The sequence below is a fragment of the Balaenoptera ricei genome, chromosome 11 (genome assembly GCF_028023285.1).
Source record: "Balaenoptera ricei isolate mBalRic1 chromosome 11, mBalRic1.hap2, whole genome shotgun sequence".
In the NCBI taxonomy this organism is placed as follows: domain Eukaryota; kingdom Metazoa; phylum Chordata; class Mammalia; order Artiodactyla; family Balaenopteridae; genus Balaenoptera; species Balaenoptera ricei.
This window is the reverse complement of record NC_082649.1, coordinates 22,413,156-22,431,968: the sequence shown is the minus strand read 5'-3', so window position 1 is coordinate 22,431,968 and position 18,813 is coordinate 22,413,156. Positions and strand designations below refer to the sequence as shown.

General features: G+C 40.7%; 1 protein-coding gene across 3 annotated transcripts; it reads right to left on the bottom strand.

Annotated features, from left to right (window-relative positions):
• Window positions 1-9,409: 9,409 nt before the first annotated feature.
• Window positions 9,410-18,362, bottom strand: LOC132374443 (zinc finger protein OZF-like). Of its 3 annotated transcripts, XM_059938111.1 has the most exons (6): window positions 18,282-18,331; window positions 17,307-17,545; window positions 16,611-16,684; window positions 16,021-16,476; window positions 15,357-15,504; window positions 9,411-11,148 (listed from the first exon to the last, which is right to left on the bottom strand). In XM_059938111.1, the coding sequence occupies exons 3-6, from the start codon at window positions 16,644-16,646 to the stop codon at window positions 9,755-9,757; spliced, it is 2,034 nt and encodes a 677-aa protein (XP_059794094.1). In that variant the 5' UTR covers window positions 16,647-16,684; window positions 17,307-17,545; window positions 18,282-18,331; the 3' UTR covers window positions 9,411-9,754. The 3 variants fall into 3 exon arrangements, with proteins under 3 accessions (XP_059794096.1, XP_059794094.1, XP_059794095.1); XM_059938113.1 differs by lacking the exons at window positions 17,307-17,545; window positions 18,282-18,331 and having other exon boundaries at window positions 9,410-11,148; window positions 16,357-16,476; window positions 16,611-17,291; XM_059938112.1 differs by lacking the exon at window positions 16,611-16,684 and having other exon boundaries at window positions 17,307-18,362.
• Window positions 18,363-18,813: the final 451 nt, after the last annotated feature.

Genomic DNA, 18,813 nt, shown 5'->3' with positions numbered 1-18,813 from the left:
AGCAACTAAGCCCGTGTACCACAACTACTGAGCCTGCGCTCTGAGCCTGTGAGCCACAACTAGAGCCCACGTGCCACAACTACTGAAGCCCACGTGCCTAGAGCTCGTGCTCCCTAACAAGAGAAGCCACCACGATGAGAAGCCCGTGCACCGCAACGAAGAGTAGCACCAGCTCGCTGCAACTAGAGAAAGCCCGCGTGCAGCAACGAAGACACAACACAACCAAAAATAAATAAATTAATTAAAAAAAAAAAGAAATGACCACTAGATTTAACAACAACAATTTTTACATATGATAAGGTAGAGTGTCATCATAATATCTTACAGGTCAAGGTTACACTACTTGTAAGAGGTCTGATTCCACAGTCTACTTCAGCACAGCACAATGAAAGCATCCTTTTCATTGTGTTCTATAGCGTAGTGATTGTAATAGCTGTTTTTGTACCTCAATCTCCTTCCTGGGCTTTCCTCCTACCAAAGCTTCATAATCTCACGTCTTACTTCTCACCGAACTACAGAGGATTGGAGCTTTGTGTCCCCACCTTTTCTCAGAGGGATCTGGTTTCACTTTCCATTTCCACAGGTAGAGCATACAATTTCCAGAAAAAGATATTTGACTACAAACCTCTCTGAAGCAGAGTCTGAGCAGAATTCCCACTTGGTGCCCTGCATTAGCCCCTTTCCCTCATAATCTGCTTATCCTCCTGATCCTTCAGCTCTGAGGACCTTCAGATCTCATTGTCCTCTGTGCCTGTTATTCTATTTTTTCTCTCCTTCCCTACATGTACAGATGGGGCCAAATCACTGAGTGGTCTGGGGACTTACTGTTGAAGCTTGGAACCTCTCTGTTTAGATCATTTCTAATAATCTATAGTAGCAGCAAGTCTGCCAGGAAACAAATTTGTACTTTAAGCATGATGAAATCACACCATCCACCATCTATGTACCCATTCTCTCAACAATTATTTAACAAATGTCTTTTCTATTCCAGGCACTGTGCCATGCACAGTGTGCACTGTCTATGGGGGAAGACAGATATTTAGACAAAAAATAACACAAAAAGGTATATGATCACAAATTTTGTTAAAGGATATGAAAACATAAGAGTGTCTTGAGAAAAACCATGGGGGGAGAATTAACATTAACTGGGAAATTAGGAAATGTGTCTCTTAAATAGATATCCTTTAGATAAATAGGTGATATTTAGGATAAAATCCAAGAGAAATGTAGGGGACAAGGAGGCAGAAAGTGAAGCAAAGGGTATTCCAGGCAGAGTGAAAAACATGTGTGAAGTTCCCAAAACAGGAAGAACTGGGAAAATTAGGAAAATTGAGAGAAGGCCAGTGTGACCTGAACAGAAGCGAGCAAAGGAGACAGTGGGGAAATGGCACTGGAGAAGTTGGCCAAATCAATACAGGCCTTGAACACCATGTTTAGGATTTGAAATTTTTACCCAAATTGCAATGGGAACATATTGGAGCTTAAAAGTAGAGAAAGAATGTGATTGGTTTTAATATTTTTGAAAGATCATTCTGGATGCTCTGGAGAGAACAGGTTGAATAGATTTGAGCAGATCCATTGGGCAGCCATGGCAGCAGTCAGCATGAAAGATGGTTGGTGGCTTGGGCTAAAAGAATGACTACAGGAATGGAGAGAGGTAGATGAATCCAAGATATATTTTGGAGATAAAATTGTCGGGACCTGGTGATGATTTGGATGGATACACACTGTGAGGGACAGGTAGGGTGACTAACCACTGCTGGATTCTGGAACTTTTTTGTTTCATCACTGAAAGCCCTGCCTCTCTGGTAGCACCCTCAGTCCCAAGCAAACCCAAACATCTGGTAACAGGGAAGGACAGACGATGATTCTCATGCTTCTGACTTAAGTGATGGAGCAAATGGAGAAAGCGTTTATTGCAATTGGGAGGATTGGGGGAGTAACAGGTATTGTGGGAATGACAATTTAGCTTTTGTATGTTAAGACTGTATGTTAAGACATAACCTCATTAAGCCAGATGTCTGAGGTAGAATATTTTTTCCTTCATATTAGAGTCAGCTGATGAATTTTGATTTTTAAAGGACTGTAAAAAAAAAAAAAATCGGATTTTATCCAAAATGAGTAACTTCTTTCCTCTTTCAAGATTTTAACTACAAATGGTAAAGATTCTGGAATTTTTTCTTTCTTGCTATAAAACTAATTCACAGGAAATTATTTGGTGATTCCTTGGTTTATTTCCCATTTTCAAATGATTTTATTCTTTCCTTTATCCATTTATTTAAAGATTTTTTTTTGATGTGGACCATTTTTTTTAAGTCTTTATTGAATCTTTGTTACAATATTGCTTCTGTTTTATGTTTTGGTTTTTTGGCCACGAGGCCTGTGGGATCTTAGCTCCCAGATCAGGGATCAAACCTGCAACCCCTACATTGGAAGGTGAAGTCTTAATCACTGGACCACCAGGGAAGCCCTGTCCATTTATTTAAATACTGCAAGGTTAAATTGTACAGATTAATTTATTCAAAAGAAAAGGGAAGCCTCCAAACAAACAAAAAATTCCTCCAAAAGAAAGAAACCCTAAAAAAAAAGAAAAGAAGAGAAAAAACTTTTAAGAAAACCTCCAATCTTGCAAAAGCTTTGACAGCCAATTTGTTTGAATCCACATTAATTGGAATAAAAATAATTGTTTAGTTGATGTCTTCTTAGCAAAAGTGAAATTCTCAGCAAAGGTGAAAGACTTAAGGTCAGTCTTGAAAACTGAAGATCCTAAGTGCAAACTTCTATAAAGAAAGTGTGTTTTGACTAAAACAATGTCTTAGGTTAAAAATAAGGAGAAATATAAAACCTAAGGAAAGGAGACTTTTAGGAGACAATAGCAAGGCATTCAAGGAGAGCTGAGAAGTGAGAGAAGATACCCCACACTGCCAAGAACATGAATATTTAGGTGACTTGGTTCTTAAACAATGTTGCTGATTAAGTGCAAATTAATAAGGATAAAATAAATATTTAACATTGATCCTTAGAAGGAAAATTATTTTGCTGACCATGTAAAGCAAAACTCACCCCACCAACTTTGTGCAATGGAATTGTTCTCTTGCGCCTTTAAGATCATTCTAAGAAAATTAACACACTGATTAAAATAAAATTGGACAAAACAAAGGAATCTGAAGAAGCCATTTCCCTCCTGCTAGCCATCCCCACTAAATAAGCAGGGCATATATTTAGACATTCTCTCTCTCTTACATACTGAAGTCCTTATGGATAAAATTATATGATGCCTGGATTTTCTTTAAAATACAGGAGAAAAAGGTCGGGAAATATAAATAAATAAATGAATAAATAAATAAATAAAATATACACATATACATATATATAGGGAGAGAGATTGGCAAAAATATTGCTAATTTTTGCAGTTAGGTCATGAATACATTAGGCTACGTCATATCATTTTCGTTATTTTGTGTATGTAAATGTCCATAATAAAAGTTATAATATGTTTAACTTCACTTTATTGCATAAATATGCCCAATGTCATGGTCCCTGCAAGGAAGAATTAATGCAGTGGTCAGGGAGAGTACAAGTAAATAAGCAAAGACATATATAACTGCTGACAAGAAAAGGTGAGGGAGGGGTTAATATCCTATTTGTCGGAAACTCCTTATCGAGAACCTAAAGGCATGCAGGTAAAACTGCAAAATTGAAGAGCGTCGCCGTCCACGGGTTGACAGCTGCATGAGAAGTGCTCACCCGCCCGCAGGCCCCAAACCTTTCCACCCGACGGTGAAGACTCCTCTCCAGCAACGCCCCCGCGCTCTAAGCTTTAGCTTTTACTTTATTCCCTGGAAAGCGCAGACGGTTGTGGAGCACAAGCTGGTGGCGACGCTGCTAAACCGGACATGCTCCTTGTTGGGGGGAGGTGGGGACCTCTCTGGAGGTTTACAAAATTCCTGGTTTCTGTCTTCTAAAGTCTTTCATAGCTGGGTAATAATAATAATGGCAAACTCCTACACAGAGCCTACTTTGCCTAGCCCACTCCTAAGTGCTTTACACGCATTAATTAAGGGAATTCCATAGGAGATGCAAACTATTATATATAGAATGGGTAAACAACAAGGTCCTACTGTATAGCATAAGGAACTATATTCAATATCCTGTGATAAACCATAATGGAAAAAAGTGTGTATATGTGTGTGTGTGTGTGTGTGTGTGTAGCTGTATCACTTTGCTGTACAGCAGAAATTAACACAACATTGTAAATCAACTGTACTTCAATAAAATAAATTTAAAAAAATTTAAGGCAATCCCAGCACCGTCCTGGTAAGGTGGGTGCCTGCCGAGGTCCTCACGCAGAGTTGCCGGGATGCGGTTTAAACGGGGCAGTCTGTCTCCATAGCCCATGCTGTTAACTACCACGCAGTATTTCAAACGCGAAAATGGCAAATTATTTTCCCCTAAAATTCAATGGAGACGCGATCGTGTTTGATTGAGTGGTTTGTTTTAGGCTTGAGAGGGAAGGGAGAAGGGGAAACCAGCGGTGTCAAAAGTCTTAAAGAGAAACAGAACACTGGGAAAACCAGAAGCCATTCTTAGGACTTAATTTGTCAAATAACAAACCAAAAGCCGGGAGACAAAATCTGCTCAGTGCGGAGGTGAAGGCTTCCCTCGATTTTTCTGGAGATTTTTGAAGGATATTGCTCTGGGCTTCGGTTCTCTAGACGGAGAAAGCTGTGATTGTAACTAGCTCTATAACGCGCTCCGCTTGGCTCTTCTTGCCCTGGTCACAATTCCCACTTCTATTCAGATCAGTTGCCCAGAGCTGAACCTTTCCCATCTGAAGGAGAATCTTAGCTAATATTTCAAAACTGCGCCTCTTTGCATCCTGAAGGGAACTGGGCACCAGGTACTGACCACCCTCTCCGAGAAGTATGTGACCCCAGGCGCACAGAGAAGAAAAGTCAAGGAGGATAACGTCAATTGTAGGGAATTTCGGCGGCGGTGACGTGATTGCAGCCTTTCTCGCTCCCGCTGGGATAGGCACTCGAGTTTCTGAAATCAGTGTAGGTTGTGAAATCCCAGGAAAGCAGCCCGATCCCTCCCTTTGGCTGTATCCCTCCCGTTCTTTCTGTAGGTAAAGTGTTAATAGAGGATCTTGGAATTTCAAAATAGTCAAAGCCGGGAGATAGGGGACGATAGGGTGGATAATGACCAGGCAAAGGATCCAACAATTTCCCATGCTAACATCTGGATCCTAGCAGGGCCATTCATCCACCCAACTAGCTTTCGGAGGTTCCCAAGACCACAGACCTTTCTTTCAAATTGCCCTCCTTCCCTGTTCCCAGGAGACCAGATATAGGGAAAATCTGGTGGGGAGCGTGGCTGACTTGTCTTCTTACCCGGGAATGCTAATGAGCTGGATGCAGGAAGAGCTTCGTGGAAATTTGTCCAGTGCAGGAGCACTCCCTGTGTATTGCTTGGACCTTGAGATTAAGTCCCCTATCTTTCTGCCAAGTGAGACCTTCCCTGTAGTTGAAGGAATTGCTTTCCCAGAGTCTCTGATGAATCAGTGCTCACTTGTTTGTTTTTTAAATTTAAGTATAGTTGATGTACAATATTATGTAAGTTACAGGGGTACAATATAGTGATTCAAAATTTTTAAAGGTTATACTCCATTTATAGTTATTATAAAATATTGGCTATATTCCCTGTGTTGCACAATATATCATTGTAACTTCTTTTTTACATGATAGTTTGTACCTCTTAATCCTCTACCCCTACATTACCCCTCCTCCCTTCACTCTCCCCACTGGTGACCACTAGTTTGTTCTCTGTATCTGTGTTCCTTTTGTTATATTCACTAGTTTATTTTTTAGATTCCACATATAAGTGATATACAGTGTCTTTCTCTGATTTATTTCACTTAGCATAATACCCTTCCAAGTCCATCCATATTGCTGCAAGTGGCATTATTTCATTGTTTTTTATGGCTGAATAATATTCCATTGTATATATATACCACATCTTCTTTATCCATTCATCTGTTGATGGATACTTAGGTTGCTTCCATATCTTGGCAATTGTAAATAATGCAGCTATGAACACTGGGGTGCATGGTATCCTTTCGATTTAGTGTTTTAATTTTTTTCAGGTATATACGCAGGAGTGGAATTGCTGGGTCATATGGTAGGCTTACTTTCCCACAGTCTCTGATGAATCAATACTACTCAGTTGTTTTCTTCCCTACACTTATTTTTAAATGGATATTTCTTATTTTTAAAAGAAATTACAAACATTCCTGAAATTCTACCTTTAACATCACTTTTAAGAGAATACAAAGCTCTCATGTTCCTAGAGTTAAAGAATAGAATCCCAAAAAAACCTCTTTCCATTTTCAGGAAGTGACTAGTTGTCCTTATTGAGGGTCTTCAGAATCCCTTACAAGATTTTACTGTCTGTGGGTAAGGCTGTGCCTTATAAAGGACTTGTTTTGGTTGATAACCCAGTGCTGAAGGCTGGGAACCAATATTTTCACTGAGATAAAAACCCCTTATAAGAAGTTACTTTAAACTTTGACGCTGTGCCATACAATCCAGAGCAATCTACAGATTCAGTGCAATCCCTATCAAAATTCCAATGGTATTTTTCACAGAAATAGAACAAACAATCCTAAAATTCATATGGAACCACAAAAGACGCCAAATAGTGAAAGCAATGTTGAGAAAGAAGAATGAAGCTGGAAGCAACACACTTCCTGATTTCAAACTATATTACAAAACTACAATAATCAAAACAGTATGGTACTGGCATACAACAGACACACAGATCAATGGGACAGAACAGAGTCCAAAAATAAACCCATGCATATATGGCCAATTAAGTTACAACAAAGGAGCCAAGAATATACAATGGGGAAAGACAGTCCCTTCAATAAATAGTGTTAAGGAAACTGGACCACCACATGCAAAAGAATGAAACTGGGCCACTATCTTACACCATACACAAAAATTAAGTCAAAATGGATTAAAGGCTTGAATATAACACCTGAAACCATAAGACTCCTAGAAAAAACATAGGGGGTAATCTCCTTGACACTGGCCTTGGTGATGATTTTTTGGATTTGACACCAAAAGCAGAGGCAACAAATGCAAAAGAAAAAAAAAAAAGTGAGACTACATTAAATTAAAAAGCTTCTGCACAGCAAAGGAAACCATCAACAAAATGAAAAGGCAACCTACCTACCAAATGGGAGAAAATATCTGCAAAATCACATATATGATAGAGGGTTAATATCCAAGATGTATAAACAACTTATACAACTCAAAAGGAAAAAAATGAAAAAGATTAAAAAATGGGCAGAGGATCTGCATAGACATTTTTCCAAAGAAGACATACAGATGGTCAGGTACATGAAAAGGAGCTCTATGTCACCAATCATCAGGGAAATGCAAATTAAAACCACAAGGAGATAGTACCTCATACATGTTAGAATGGCAATTATCAAAAAGACAAGAAGAAAGTGTTGGTAAGGATGTGGTGAAAAGGGAATGCTTGTACACTGTTGGTGGGAATGTAAATAGGTGCAGCCACTATGGAAAACAGTATTGAGATTCCTCAAAAACTAGAACATGATCCAGCAATTCCATTCCTTGGTATTTAACCAAAGGGAACAAAAACACGAACTCAAAAAGATATCTGCACCAGCCCGCAATGCCCCTCCAGCCCCTGTTCACTGCAGCATTATTTACCATAGCCAACACATGAAAGCAACTTAAGTGTCCATCAACAGATGAATGGATAAAGAAAATGTTGTGTGTGTGTGTATACAGTTCAGCCATAAAAAAGGAAATCTTGCCATCTGCAACAACTTGAGGGCATTATGCTGAGTGAAATAAGTCAGAGAAAGACAAATACCATACAATCTCACTTATATGTGGACTCTAAAACAACAAGAACAAACCAAACTCACAGATATAGAGAATAGATTGGTGGTTGCCAGAGTTGGGAGGGTAGGGGTGAAATGGGTGAAGGGCATCAAAAGGTACAATCCTCCAGTTATAAAATAAATTTCATGGGGATGTAATGTACAGCATAGTGACTATAGTTAATACTGTACTGTATTATTTGAAAGTTGCTAAGAGAGTAGAACTTAAGTGTTCTCATCAAAAGAAAAAAAAATTTGTTAACTGTATGTGTTGATGGATATTAACTAGACTTATTGTGGTGATTCACAGTATATACAAATATTGAATCGTTTTGTTGTAGATCTGAAGCTAATGTTACATCAATTACATCTCAAAAAAAGTGTTGGACTTGTGGCGATTCACACTTGAGTTGGGTTTTAAGGACTGACACATCATTTAATAACTTTTGATGCTCCCATATTTGCCATTTCTTTTAAGAAAACATTGTATTTATATGGATAGGTTGGAACCTGGAGATAGTTAAATATCGCTGGCCTGTAAGAGAAACGACACTTCTATTCACCATGGAAGTGAGAGCTAAAAACTATAAAAAGAGACAATGGGAAACATTCTCTATGACCAGGGAAGTTTCAAGAGTCTTATATTCAGAGGATCAGAGGCAGTAGAGCAGAAAAGAAAAGCAAAAAGAATTGACAAATTAGCAGACTAGATAGCCTAAGGGAGACTTAAATTCACCAAAATTTTTACCACAGCTGGGCCAGAGTTTCTTTCTATTGACAGGGAATTATGTTGCCCTATAAATACTGTAAATCTAGTAGAAGTCAGAAGCAGTCACAAAAATGAGGAAATATTCTTCCAGTACTTGAAAACTATCATCAGCTTCAGCAAAGTCCCTCACTACATTGACTGAGGGAGGTAGGCAGTGCTGAAGCTGAAAGAGGTTTCAGTTGTATAAATATACTTTGTAGGAGATGGAAAATGCTGGAATGAAAGGCTTGTTTTCCCCTCTTCTCTTTTGTCCTCTGTTGTGAGCTCAAGGAGCTGTGTTCACAATCGAAAGGTATGCTCTGTGCTTTAGCCATGATGGACACACTAGATTTTGATGTACTGGGGGCCCAAACCTCTATGCCCTCCATATCACTTAGAATATAACATGTCCTTTTTCACCAGGAAATGCTAGTTCTGGGGGTGGGGATCAGGAAGGGTCTGCAGGCCACCCACTTATGGTCAGAGGCTTGGTTAGGTAGCCAAGGTGGGAGGGAAACAGAGACAACTCATCTCACACATTCTAAGCTCTTGGATAGTCCTGTGACCTCAACTGGTACTAAGAGAAGCAATTTCAACATTAGACTAGGCTAAGGCTAGTTAGAAATCAGAATGATTTGAAAAAGCAAAACATAAAAACTCATGAATTCAGTATAAAAAATGTATTTTTTACAGCTGCCCTTGTGTACCTTTTCATTGTATTAAATGACACTTCACTGCATTTAACAAAGGTAATCACAGGTAAATTTCTTGTTGATGTTTATTTTTCCAAAATCTCAACTCTTCCAGTATTTATGACCTTTAAACAACTTTTCAATGTGTTATCTCTGACGTTCTTTAAATAAGGAAGTTCAGGAGACATTTTATCTCAATTTAAAAAAATTCTGAATTCTACTTGAAGTTGTCACCAAACACCTTGGCAAGGAGTCATTTTAGCGGATTCTCTGGTGCTTAATCAGAACTGAGCTTCTACTGCAGGCTTCACCTCATTCACCACTGCTGGGGCTTAGTAGGATGTGGCCTCTCTGATGTTGCATCAGCATTGCTCTCTGCTTGTATGCCTTCCCACGCTATTTACATGTATAGGATTTTTCCTCAGAGTGGACTCTCTTATGTTTATTGAGATTTGACTTACAGCTGAAGGCTCGCCCACATTCAGAACATTTGAAAGGTTTCTCTACTGTGTGGATTTTGAGATGATGACTAAGACCTGTCTTCTGACTGAAGGCTTTGCCACATTCTTTACATTGATAAGGCTTCTCCTTGTTGTGAATCCCCTGATGTTCAATAAGATGCTCTCCCCTTGTGAAGGCCTTGCCACACTCAGGACATTGGTAGGTCTTATCCCCAGTGTGGATTCTTTTGTGGTTCCTCAGGCCAGTTAACTGCGTAAAGGTCTTCCCACATACATCACACGTATATTTTCTCGGTTTAGGAGGGTTTCTGTGCTTCCCTCCTAACTTGTGTTTGTTGAGGCCTGAGTGTTGACTGAAGGCTTCACCACACTCATCACATTTATAGGGCTTCTCCCCAGTGTGACTTCTCTGATGTATGACCAGGGTTGAGTTCACTCTAAAGGTTTTTCCACACTCGGCACATTCATAGGGTTTTTCCCCTGAGTGAATTCTGTGATGTATTATAAGTTCTGAGCTCCGGCTAAAGGCTCGTCCACATACAGGACATTCAAAAGGTTTCTCTCCAGTGTGGATTCTCCGGTGTTGGTTAAGTCCTGCATACTGAGCGAAGGCTTTTCCACATACTTTACATTCATAGAGTTTTTCTTTACTGTGAATTCGCTGATGCTCAGTAAGATTTGAACGCTGCCTGAAGGTTTTCCCACATTCATTACATTCATAAGGCTTCTCTTTGTTGTGGAATTGCTTATGTTCAGTGAGGTCTGCACTATGGCAGAAGGTTTTCCCACAATATATACATTCAAAAGGTTTCTTTCCAGTGTGGAGACTTTGATGCTTTGTAAGAACCGATCTCTGACTAAAAAATTTGCCACATTTATTACATTGATGGGGCTTTTCTCCAGTGTGGATTTTGACATGTTGGGAGAGGCCTGCTTTCTGACTGAAGCCTTTGCCACACTCTTTACACTGATAAGGTTTTCCCTTGCTTTGAAGCCCCTGATGCTGGGTAAGTTCTGCACGTCTGATGAAGGCCTTTCCATATTCTGTACTGGAATATGGTTTCTTCCCAATGTGGATCCTCCTATGCATCTGAAGGCCTCTTATCCAAGTGAAGGTTTTCCTACATTCATCACAGTCATATGTTTTTTCACCTGTGGTATCCCCATCCTGCAACTCCAAACTTCCACTAGGCTCACTGTCTCCTCTGTATGTGGCATGCTGACACACGGTTTCATGATGTCCATCAGACCCCTCCCTACACCATAATGTTTCTTCATAAGGTTCCTGCTTCACTTCTAATGTCAGGTTCTCAGTCCTCACACCACCATCTGAAACAACACATCATATAACTTGAGGAGAAAAGGCAACTCAAAAATAATTTAAGAGACAAGTAGGAGGGTTAATCTTTATTTTAGATTTAACAGAGGATTTTATATCTTTTCTTTATTTAGTGTCAGGGGTTCAGAGAAACAGGTCAGCCAAGTAGAAGGAATGGGAATAATACAGGTGTGGGAGTGAGAAAGAATAAAGCATGGCCGAGTTACCAATAGAGTATGGTAAAATTGATAGGATGTCACTTCTGTGATTACCTAAGACTGTAAGTTCCACCTACTATGAGATTTTCTCTATTGACACTCTCCCTTGCTGGTTTGCTGGCTTTGATGAAGAAAGCCACCATATGAAGAAGCCCATGTGGCAAGGAACTGAAGGTGGGTTCTGGCCAGTAGCCAGCAAGGAAATGAGGCTCTCTGTCTGTGTGACTTACTGACAGAGAACTGAGTCCTGCCAACATCCATGTGAGGGTGGAAGTGGATCCTTCCTCAGTCACAACTCAGATGAGATCCCATCTTTGGCATTTTGATTGCAACCTTGTGAGAGACCCAGAAGTGGAGGGCCCAGGTAAGCCATACGCAGACTCTTGACCCACAGAAACTATGAGACAATAAACGTGTGTCGTTTAACTGCTAGCTTTGTGCTAATTCATTAAGCAGCAATTGATAACTAATGTACCACTACTACAAAAATACAAAGCTTCCTAACTGTAAGAACTACTACAATTAAAAAAAGAGGAGGGAAAACAAACCACACACTGAAAATATATGCATGTATATGTATATTCATACATACATGAACACACACAGATAAGTATTTATGCATATGTGTATATATATGTTTACACTTATTATCAATAAACATAAATGGCTTAACTTATCTATTAAAAGAAAAAAATTAGGGAATTCCCTGGCGGTTCAGTGGCTAGGACTTGGCGCGTTCACTACCCGGGTTTGATCCCTGGTTGGGGATCTAAGATCCTGCAAGCAGTACAGCGTGGCCAGAAAAAAAAAAAAAAAAGAAAAAGAAAAAGAAAAAAATTAGATTTGGTCACAGAGCAAAACCCAACTCTGTTATATATACAAGAAACACATCTAAAATAAAATGATAGAGAAAAGTTATGAATAAAGGATGAACAAGAGAAAATTAAGCAAATGCAAATAAAAGAAGAAGGCATCATGATCTCAGTTTCAGAAAAAAGGTGAGATTCAGGCCAAAAGCATGAAATTAGACAAAGAAGAGAACTTTATAATGCTAAATATACAATTTACAGTGACAGTGGAACAGATATGTCTAATTATGCAGAAAATAACAGAGGAGCAACTTTCCTAGAGCAGAATTTATAGATGACATAAAGAGACAAAACAAATAACAGACTTTAATCATCCTTTCTCTGTCTAAAAAAACACCAAATGGGCAAAAAAATAAAGATACGGAAGATTTACAAAATGAAATCAACAAAATTAAATCTTATGGATAAATATGTATATCAAGCTCTGTATCCTGAAAATAGAACATCTTTTCAGATGTGCAGTGACCTTTAATGAAAACTATTTTTTGGGTCATAGGAAAACCATAATAAAGTCCAAAAGGTATAAACAACACAAACATTCTCTGATTACAATAGAATAAGTCTAAAATTAATAACAAAATCAGAAAATAAGCCCTTCCATCTGAAAATTTTAAAACTTCCAATTATTGGTTCAAAGGCAAAATACAAGCATACATTTCAGATTTTCTAGAAAATAACAAAAACACTACATTTCAAAACATTTGGGATTCATCAAAACCAGTGTTCAATGAAATATCTGTAGCATCAAATATTTATATTAGTAACAGATATATAGATCAATCCAGCTCAAAAGTTAAAAAATAAAAAGGACAACTAATTAACCAAGATAACCTGCTCATTTAGGAACACTTGACTGGCTTTTCTCCCTTCTGTGTCTCATTCCCCTTCCTTATGCTTCCTGGGAACACCTCTGATACAAATTACTATAATGTAAAATAAATAAATTTAAAAAACAAGTGAGAACATAAGGAAAGAATTAACAAAAATAAATGCAGAAACAAAATACAATATAGAAAAATAATGGAACATTGTAGTGGTAGAACAAAATTGAATACACCATTGTGAACTCATATCTTTTAGGAAAAAAAATGTACTTCTAGTTCTATCCATAAAATGTGCTAGAAGTATTGTTACCCTAGTGGTAAAGAACTCCCCTAGCACCCGGATTTTATACTTCAGTAGCATTCTCCATTAAGAAGAATCAAGGCTCCTTCAGAAAGGGTTGATACCAAATCTGGGTCTAGAGAAAGTACAAGGTGAGCCTGAAACAATTAATTTTGTTCAGAAAGCAAGGATTCAAAATTCATAGGGTCATGGCAAAAAGAGATAGGGGCAAGATGGAAGACATCCATACAAGGCAAAGATGTGTCAGTCTGAGCATTAAAAAGAGTAATAACTGGGCTTCCCTGGTGGCGCAGTGGTTAAGAATCTGCCTGCCAACGCAGGGGACACGGGTTCGAGCCCTGGTCTGGGAAGATCCCACATGCCGCGGAGCGACTAAGCCCGTGAGCCACAACTACTGAGCCTGCGCGTCTGGAGCCTGTGCTCAGCAACGGGAGAGGCCGTGACGGTGAGAGGCTGGTGCACCGCGATAAAGAGTGGCCCCCGCTCTCCACAAACTGGAGAAAGCCCTCGCACAGAAACGAAGACCCAACACAGACAAAAATAAATATAAATAAATAAATAAATTAAAAAAAAAAAAAAAAAAAGAGTAATAACTGTGGAAGATTGAAACACACTGACTCAATGAAAATTACTAAGTCCATAATGATACTAACACAGAGAAAGTCCTAAAATCTCACATCGCCATTTGAGGTACCTATTAAACCATTCCTTGAATATGAAAATTGGTAAATAAACGGGGAAAACTAAGCATCAATCTTGACTGTCTAATATGAAGTCAAGTCAATCTAATCAACAAATAGATGATCTGACCATTTCTTTACTATAAAGAAGAATGCCAGTTAATGATGTAGAAGGAACGAAAGAATTATAAAATCATTCTGCAACCCTTAATAAAATGGTTGACCCACACAAGAATTCTCATTTTGTATTTTGTTGATGGGAAACTGGCCATTCACAAACTGCCAAAGTGACACCACACCGTTACAAGGGGAAATATTAGCTGTTCAATGGAGGGATCATACTGTCATCATCCTAAGCCAGCCAGGGATTTTATAGTGGGTCACCCAGGTATTCATGTCTACTATTACCTAATATTAATTCTAGCCAAAAATGTTTAACTTGAGTCTTTCAAACTTTTTTCCAGTTTATGGAAATCCAGGGTACAGGGGCAGCAAAATAAATGATACAATGAGGAAGCAACCAGAAAAATCCAGAGGGTAGGAGACTGGCCTGGGCTCATCAAAAAGTCTGGGCTGTGAGAGGGAAAATGGGAGAGCGAAACTGTTCTAAAGTAAAAATAAAAGGCATAACAACCAGATGTGTTATGTGCCCCTGGCTTCTATCCTGGTTTGCACAAATCAGCTTTAAAGACATTTTGGAAAAAAATGGACCAGTTTGAATTTGGATTGAGCTTAGATAACATTAAGATGTACTGACAGGGAAAAGGGAAGATTATTAACTGAGCAAAATAGATTATAAAATAGCACACAGAAATGATCCCTTTTTGGTGAAAGGAATGTGTATATGTATGTATACACACATGTGCACATAAAAGATATACAGATATAAAATAAAAAGTCATCAATCGTAATCTCTGGGTGATAAGAATATCATACTTTGCTTTTTTATTTTGCAACTCTGTATTTTCTAACTTTCTACAATGCATATATACTTCTCTGGTAATAATAAGAGGTAACTTTCAAAAAAGTCAATGTAGTTTTACAATGTTAATATCCTATCAGGGTCTATTTATGTAAGCATCAAAATACTTGAAAGTAACATTTGCATAGACAATCTGCAGAAAATTCAACTGTGGATGTTTAAAACCAACATACTGCTGAGGCTGTTCTGAGATGACTTATCAACTGTTAATCATTATTACCTAAAATGTCAGCTCTGTCACTCTTTAACAACTCTCATCACAAGGAATTAACAAGTCACACTCCACAAAAAAACCAAAGGGGAGTTCATTTCAGTCCAAATTCCCTAGAGAAATTCTTGCCTCACCTCTTTCCTCTGATGGGTGGGGCTCAGGTCCTTTGCCCTTGAACTGGACTGCTGGAGGCTGAACTCGGGTACATGAAGATTCTTCATCTAGTGTCTTACGTGTCACTGTCTGCAAAAGGATCTTCTGTTCCAGAGCACAGGCTGAAAGCTAGAGACAAGCAGCACTCGTTACGCCTGTAAGGATATCATGAATTTAACAGGGACCAAACCTCAGGGAGGAGTCCCCAAGAAACATCCCCCGAGAAAGACTAGGAGGAAGAAGCTAGAAACCAGGCCCTAGGGCGCTGAGAGGCAGCCAGAAAGGTAAGCAAAGCAAAGTTTGATCAAATCTTGTTTCTGTCACTTCATTTATTGGCTATGTGTCCTTAGCTAAGTTACACAACCTCTCCGAACTTAGTTTTCATGTGTGATACCACCTACGTCTTTGCTGTGAATGTTGAATGACCAGTAAAGGAGCACGATGCCTTCAGTAGCTTTACCCACTATCCCCGAATCTGCTGTTTCCCACCCTTCCCCTCCTTCCCCTCCTGACTGGCTTAGCAAGAAGCTCAGTTCCCTGCTGAATGCTAGGTTTTCCCACTGTTCTCTCAGAGCCTTCACACTTGAGAAAGTTTTGCTCCCAGTTCCCCGCAACCACATCATACTAGTCTCTTCCTATATGTACATTTCTCTTTCTTTCCAGATTCTCCAGCATGGTCACCACCTCCTCCCCACTCTCTGGATGATGTTCCTGCAGCCGGGCCTGGAGCTCCAGGGGCAGGATGGAGAGGAACTGCTCCAGCACCAGCAGCTCCAGGATCTGCTCCTTGGTATGTGTCTCTGGCCTGAGCCACTGATGGCAGAGCTCCCGGAGCCGGCTCAGTGCTTCTTGGGGACCAAGGGAATCCTGGTAGCAGAAGTGTCTAAACTGCTGCCTGAAGATCTCCCAGGCAGGAGGCTGGTTCTCTGGAAGGCTGAGACCCTGATTCCTGGGGTGCTCTTCCTCCAACTTCACTTTTACCATCACAGGCCCCTGCTGACCCCATGGGGCTTGGAACAGCTGGCCAGCAGACTTTCTTGTGTCCACAGCCATCATGCCTGGCTTCTGCTGGAGTTTCAACTGGAGGCTCCTGAGGGCACCCTGGGGAAAAGAATTAAGTGATAAAGGGATACATGGCATATATTTCGAAGAACGCACACAAGAAAGAAGACCTGTAACCAGGGAAACTAATTTTATTAATTCACTGAATCCACAAATATTTTTTGGAGGCCTACCTTGTACAGAAACTGTTCTAGGTGTTTGAGACGCATTAGCGAACAAAGATCCCTGCCATCATGGAGTGTCCATTCTAGTAGGAGCAATCAATAAACACAACAAATATGAAAAGTGTACAGTATGTTACGGAGATAAGTAAAAATATATAATTGCTGGGGGTGGGTGGGGGGTGGAATGAAGGCTTCCACTTAATGGAGGAAGGCTCCTCCAAATCCGGCATTAAATACATGTATGTTGCCCCTAACCTAAAGCAAATTTTCAAGTTATCACTTGGCACCATTTTTCCATACTTTAATACATACGACCCAACCTGTGGGAGAGAAAAATTTACTAGACACAGCCAGAAAATTATTGATGTTTTCGTGTTAGTCTGGCAAAACTGAGAGCGAAATCCCACTTCGCTTCACGCAGCGCTGGCGGCCCTGGTTTAGTCAGAGCGTCGGAATCACGGTTCCCAAGAAGGGGATTCCCCAGTCCCGGGACAGGGTCCTGTCTTGGGGGCCTTGGGGCCGGCCTTTCCGGAGCCTCCCAGACAGACGTCTGCTCCCAGCCGCGCAGCCCCGAACCTCCCCGGGCACAGGGTGTCCTCCAGCCGGAACCAGGGCCGGTGTTGGCTGCCCCACGCGGCTCAACACGTCCGGGGCTTCGCAAGGCCGAACCCGATATCGAGGCGGAAGGACGCCCCATACACTCACCTGACAGGGACGCAGAAGTGCGGCTCCCGGAACCGGACGCTCAGGCGCGCCGGCTTCCGGCGTCTCCAGGAGGTCACGCCCCTGAGCGCGCGCCCACGACCCGCCTCCGCCCACGTGCGCAGCGTCTCCTAGTTACCCTTCGGCCGGGTATGCTGCGTGTTCAGTTCGAGCAGTTCGGGACTAAAGGCGGTGAAAGCAGGAACTGTGCTTTGACAACACTAAACCCAGTTCCTGGATCTCTGAAATTAAAAAAAAAAAGTTTCGGACGCTCGCTTCTTGCCAACCCGGCAGGATCTCTTAACTGAAAATGTAGGGGAGGAGTGCTAGATGACAACAGAGAAGAAAAATGATTGCTCTCTTCCATAAAGAGCGTTCCGGGGAAGTAGGCCGTTGGCAGTCAGCATCGCTACCTGTTTGTCTCCCCTCTGCCCTTCTCCTGGGTGCTTTCATCTCCTCTGTGCCCAGAACCCTCTCCTTCTCAGGAAGGAACATGATAGCTAGCCTTAGGATCCCGTGAATATACTGAAACCAGGAAGAAACACAGAAAACAGTGATGTTTGAAAAGTGGGAGCTGTTAAGGCAAAGAGCTTGGGCCAGAAGGCAGTGGAAATTTGCGAGAATGCATGACCCTAAAGGCAGAAGAGGATTAAATGATGGAAGAGGTTCTACTGTGGAAGAGTTGGAAGAGAGGGCGATCAAAGTAGGTGAGCTCACTGCTCTGAGGGAGGTTCCTCAGTGAGTTGCTGCTTTAGTCAGCAACACAGAGTTGGGAATAATAAAGGGAGTGGCAGACACAAAAAGGAGAATCAACATATGAAGTGGGGTGCTGGAATTTTGAAAAACCAGCCAGAACTGTAAAGTTGTCCTTGTCCCACTGTGCAGACCGTGGTGTATTGGGAACAGATTCCTCATGGCTATTACCACAGGAAAGCAAGACTCTCAGAACACTGGCCCTACAGAAACAATGCTGCTCACTTTGGAGTTTCTCTTGTGCTGAGGCAGATATTCCCTGTCCTTCACAGTGCAGGACGTGCATATCTTAAAACAATCTAGTTCTCTCTCAATTCTTATTTTTTTTTCTTAATTTTTTTTTTTTTTTTTTTTTTTGTTGTTTGCATTGGGTCTTCATTGAGGTGCATGGGTTTCTTGTTGCGGTGGCTTCTCCTGTTGCAGAGCACCGGCTCTAGGCACGTGGGCTTCAGTAGTTGTGGCGCACGGGCTTGGTTGCTCCACAGCATGTGGGATCTTCCCGGACCAGGGATCGAACTTGTGTTCGAATCCCCTGCATTGGCAGGCGGATTCTTAACAACTGCGCCACCAGGGAAGTCCCTCTCTCTCAATTCTTGATACCTCAGAGAAAATTCAAAATCCCTTCACCTAGAAAGAGGAGAAAGGACACGAGTGTTGTGATATTGAAGGGATTATTACTGAGTAGAAAAGGGGAAAGCAAACTATTTTGAAAGCACCTGGAATGAGCTTAATGGTCAGATCTTAGAAAGCCACATTG

Bases quoted from the DNA above. Each gene is read 5' to 3' on its own strand.
- LOC132374443 (XM_059938111.1), bottom strand. From the start codon at position 16,646: ATGCGTCTCAAACACCTAGAACAGTTTCTGTACAAG. The intron at 16,477-16,610 runs GTAGGCCTCCAA...TCTTTTCCCCAG, and splicing joins TAGAACAGTTTCTGTACAAG to GGTGCCCTCAGGAGCCTCCA. The intron at 15,505-16,020 runs GTACATATAGGA...GCTTGTCTCTAG, and splicing joins ATCTGGAAAGAAAGAGAAAT to CTTTCAGCCTGTGCTCTGGA.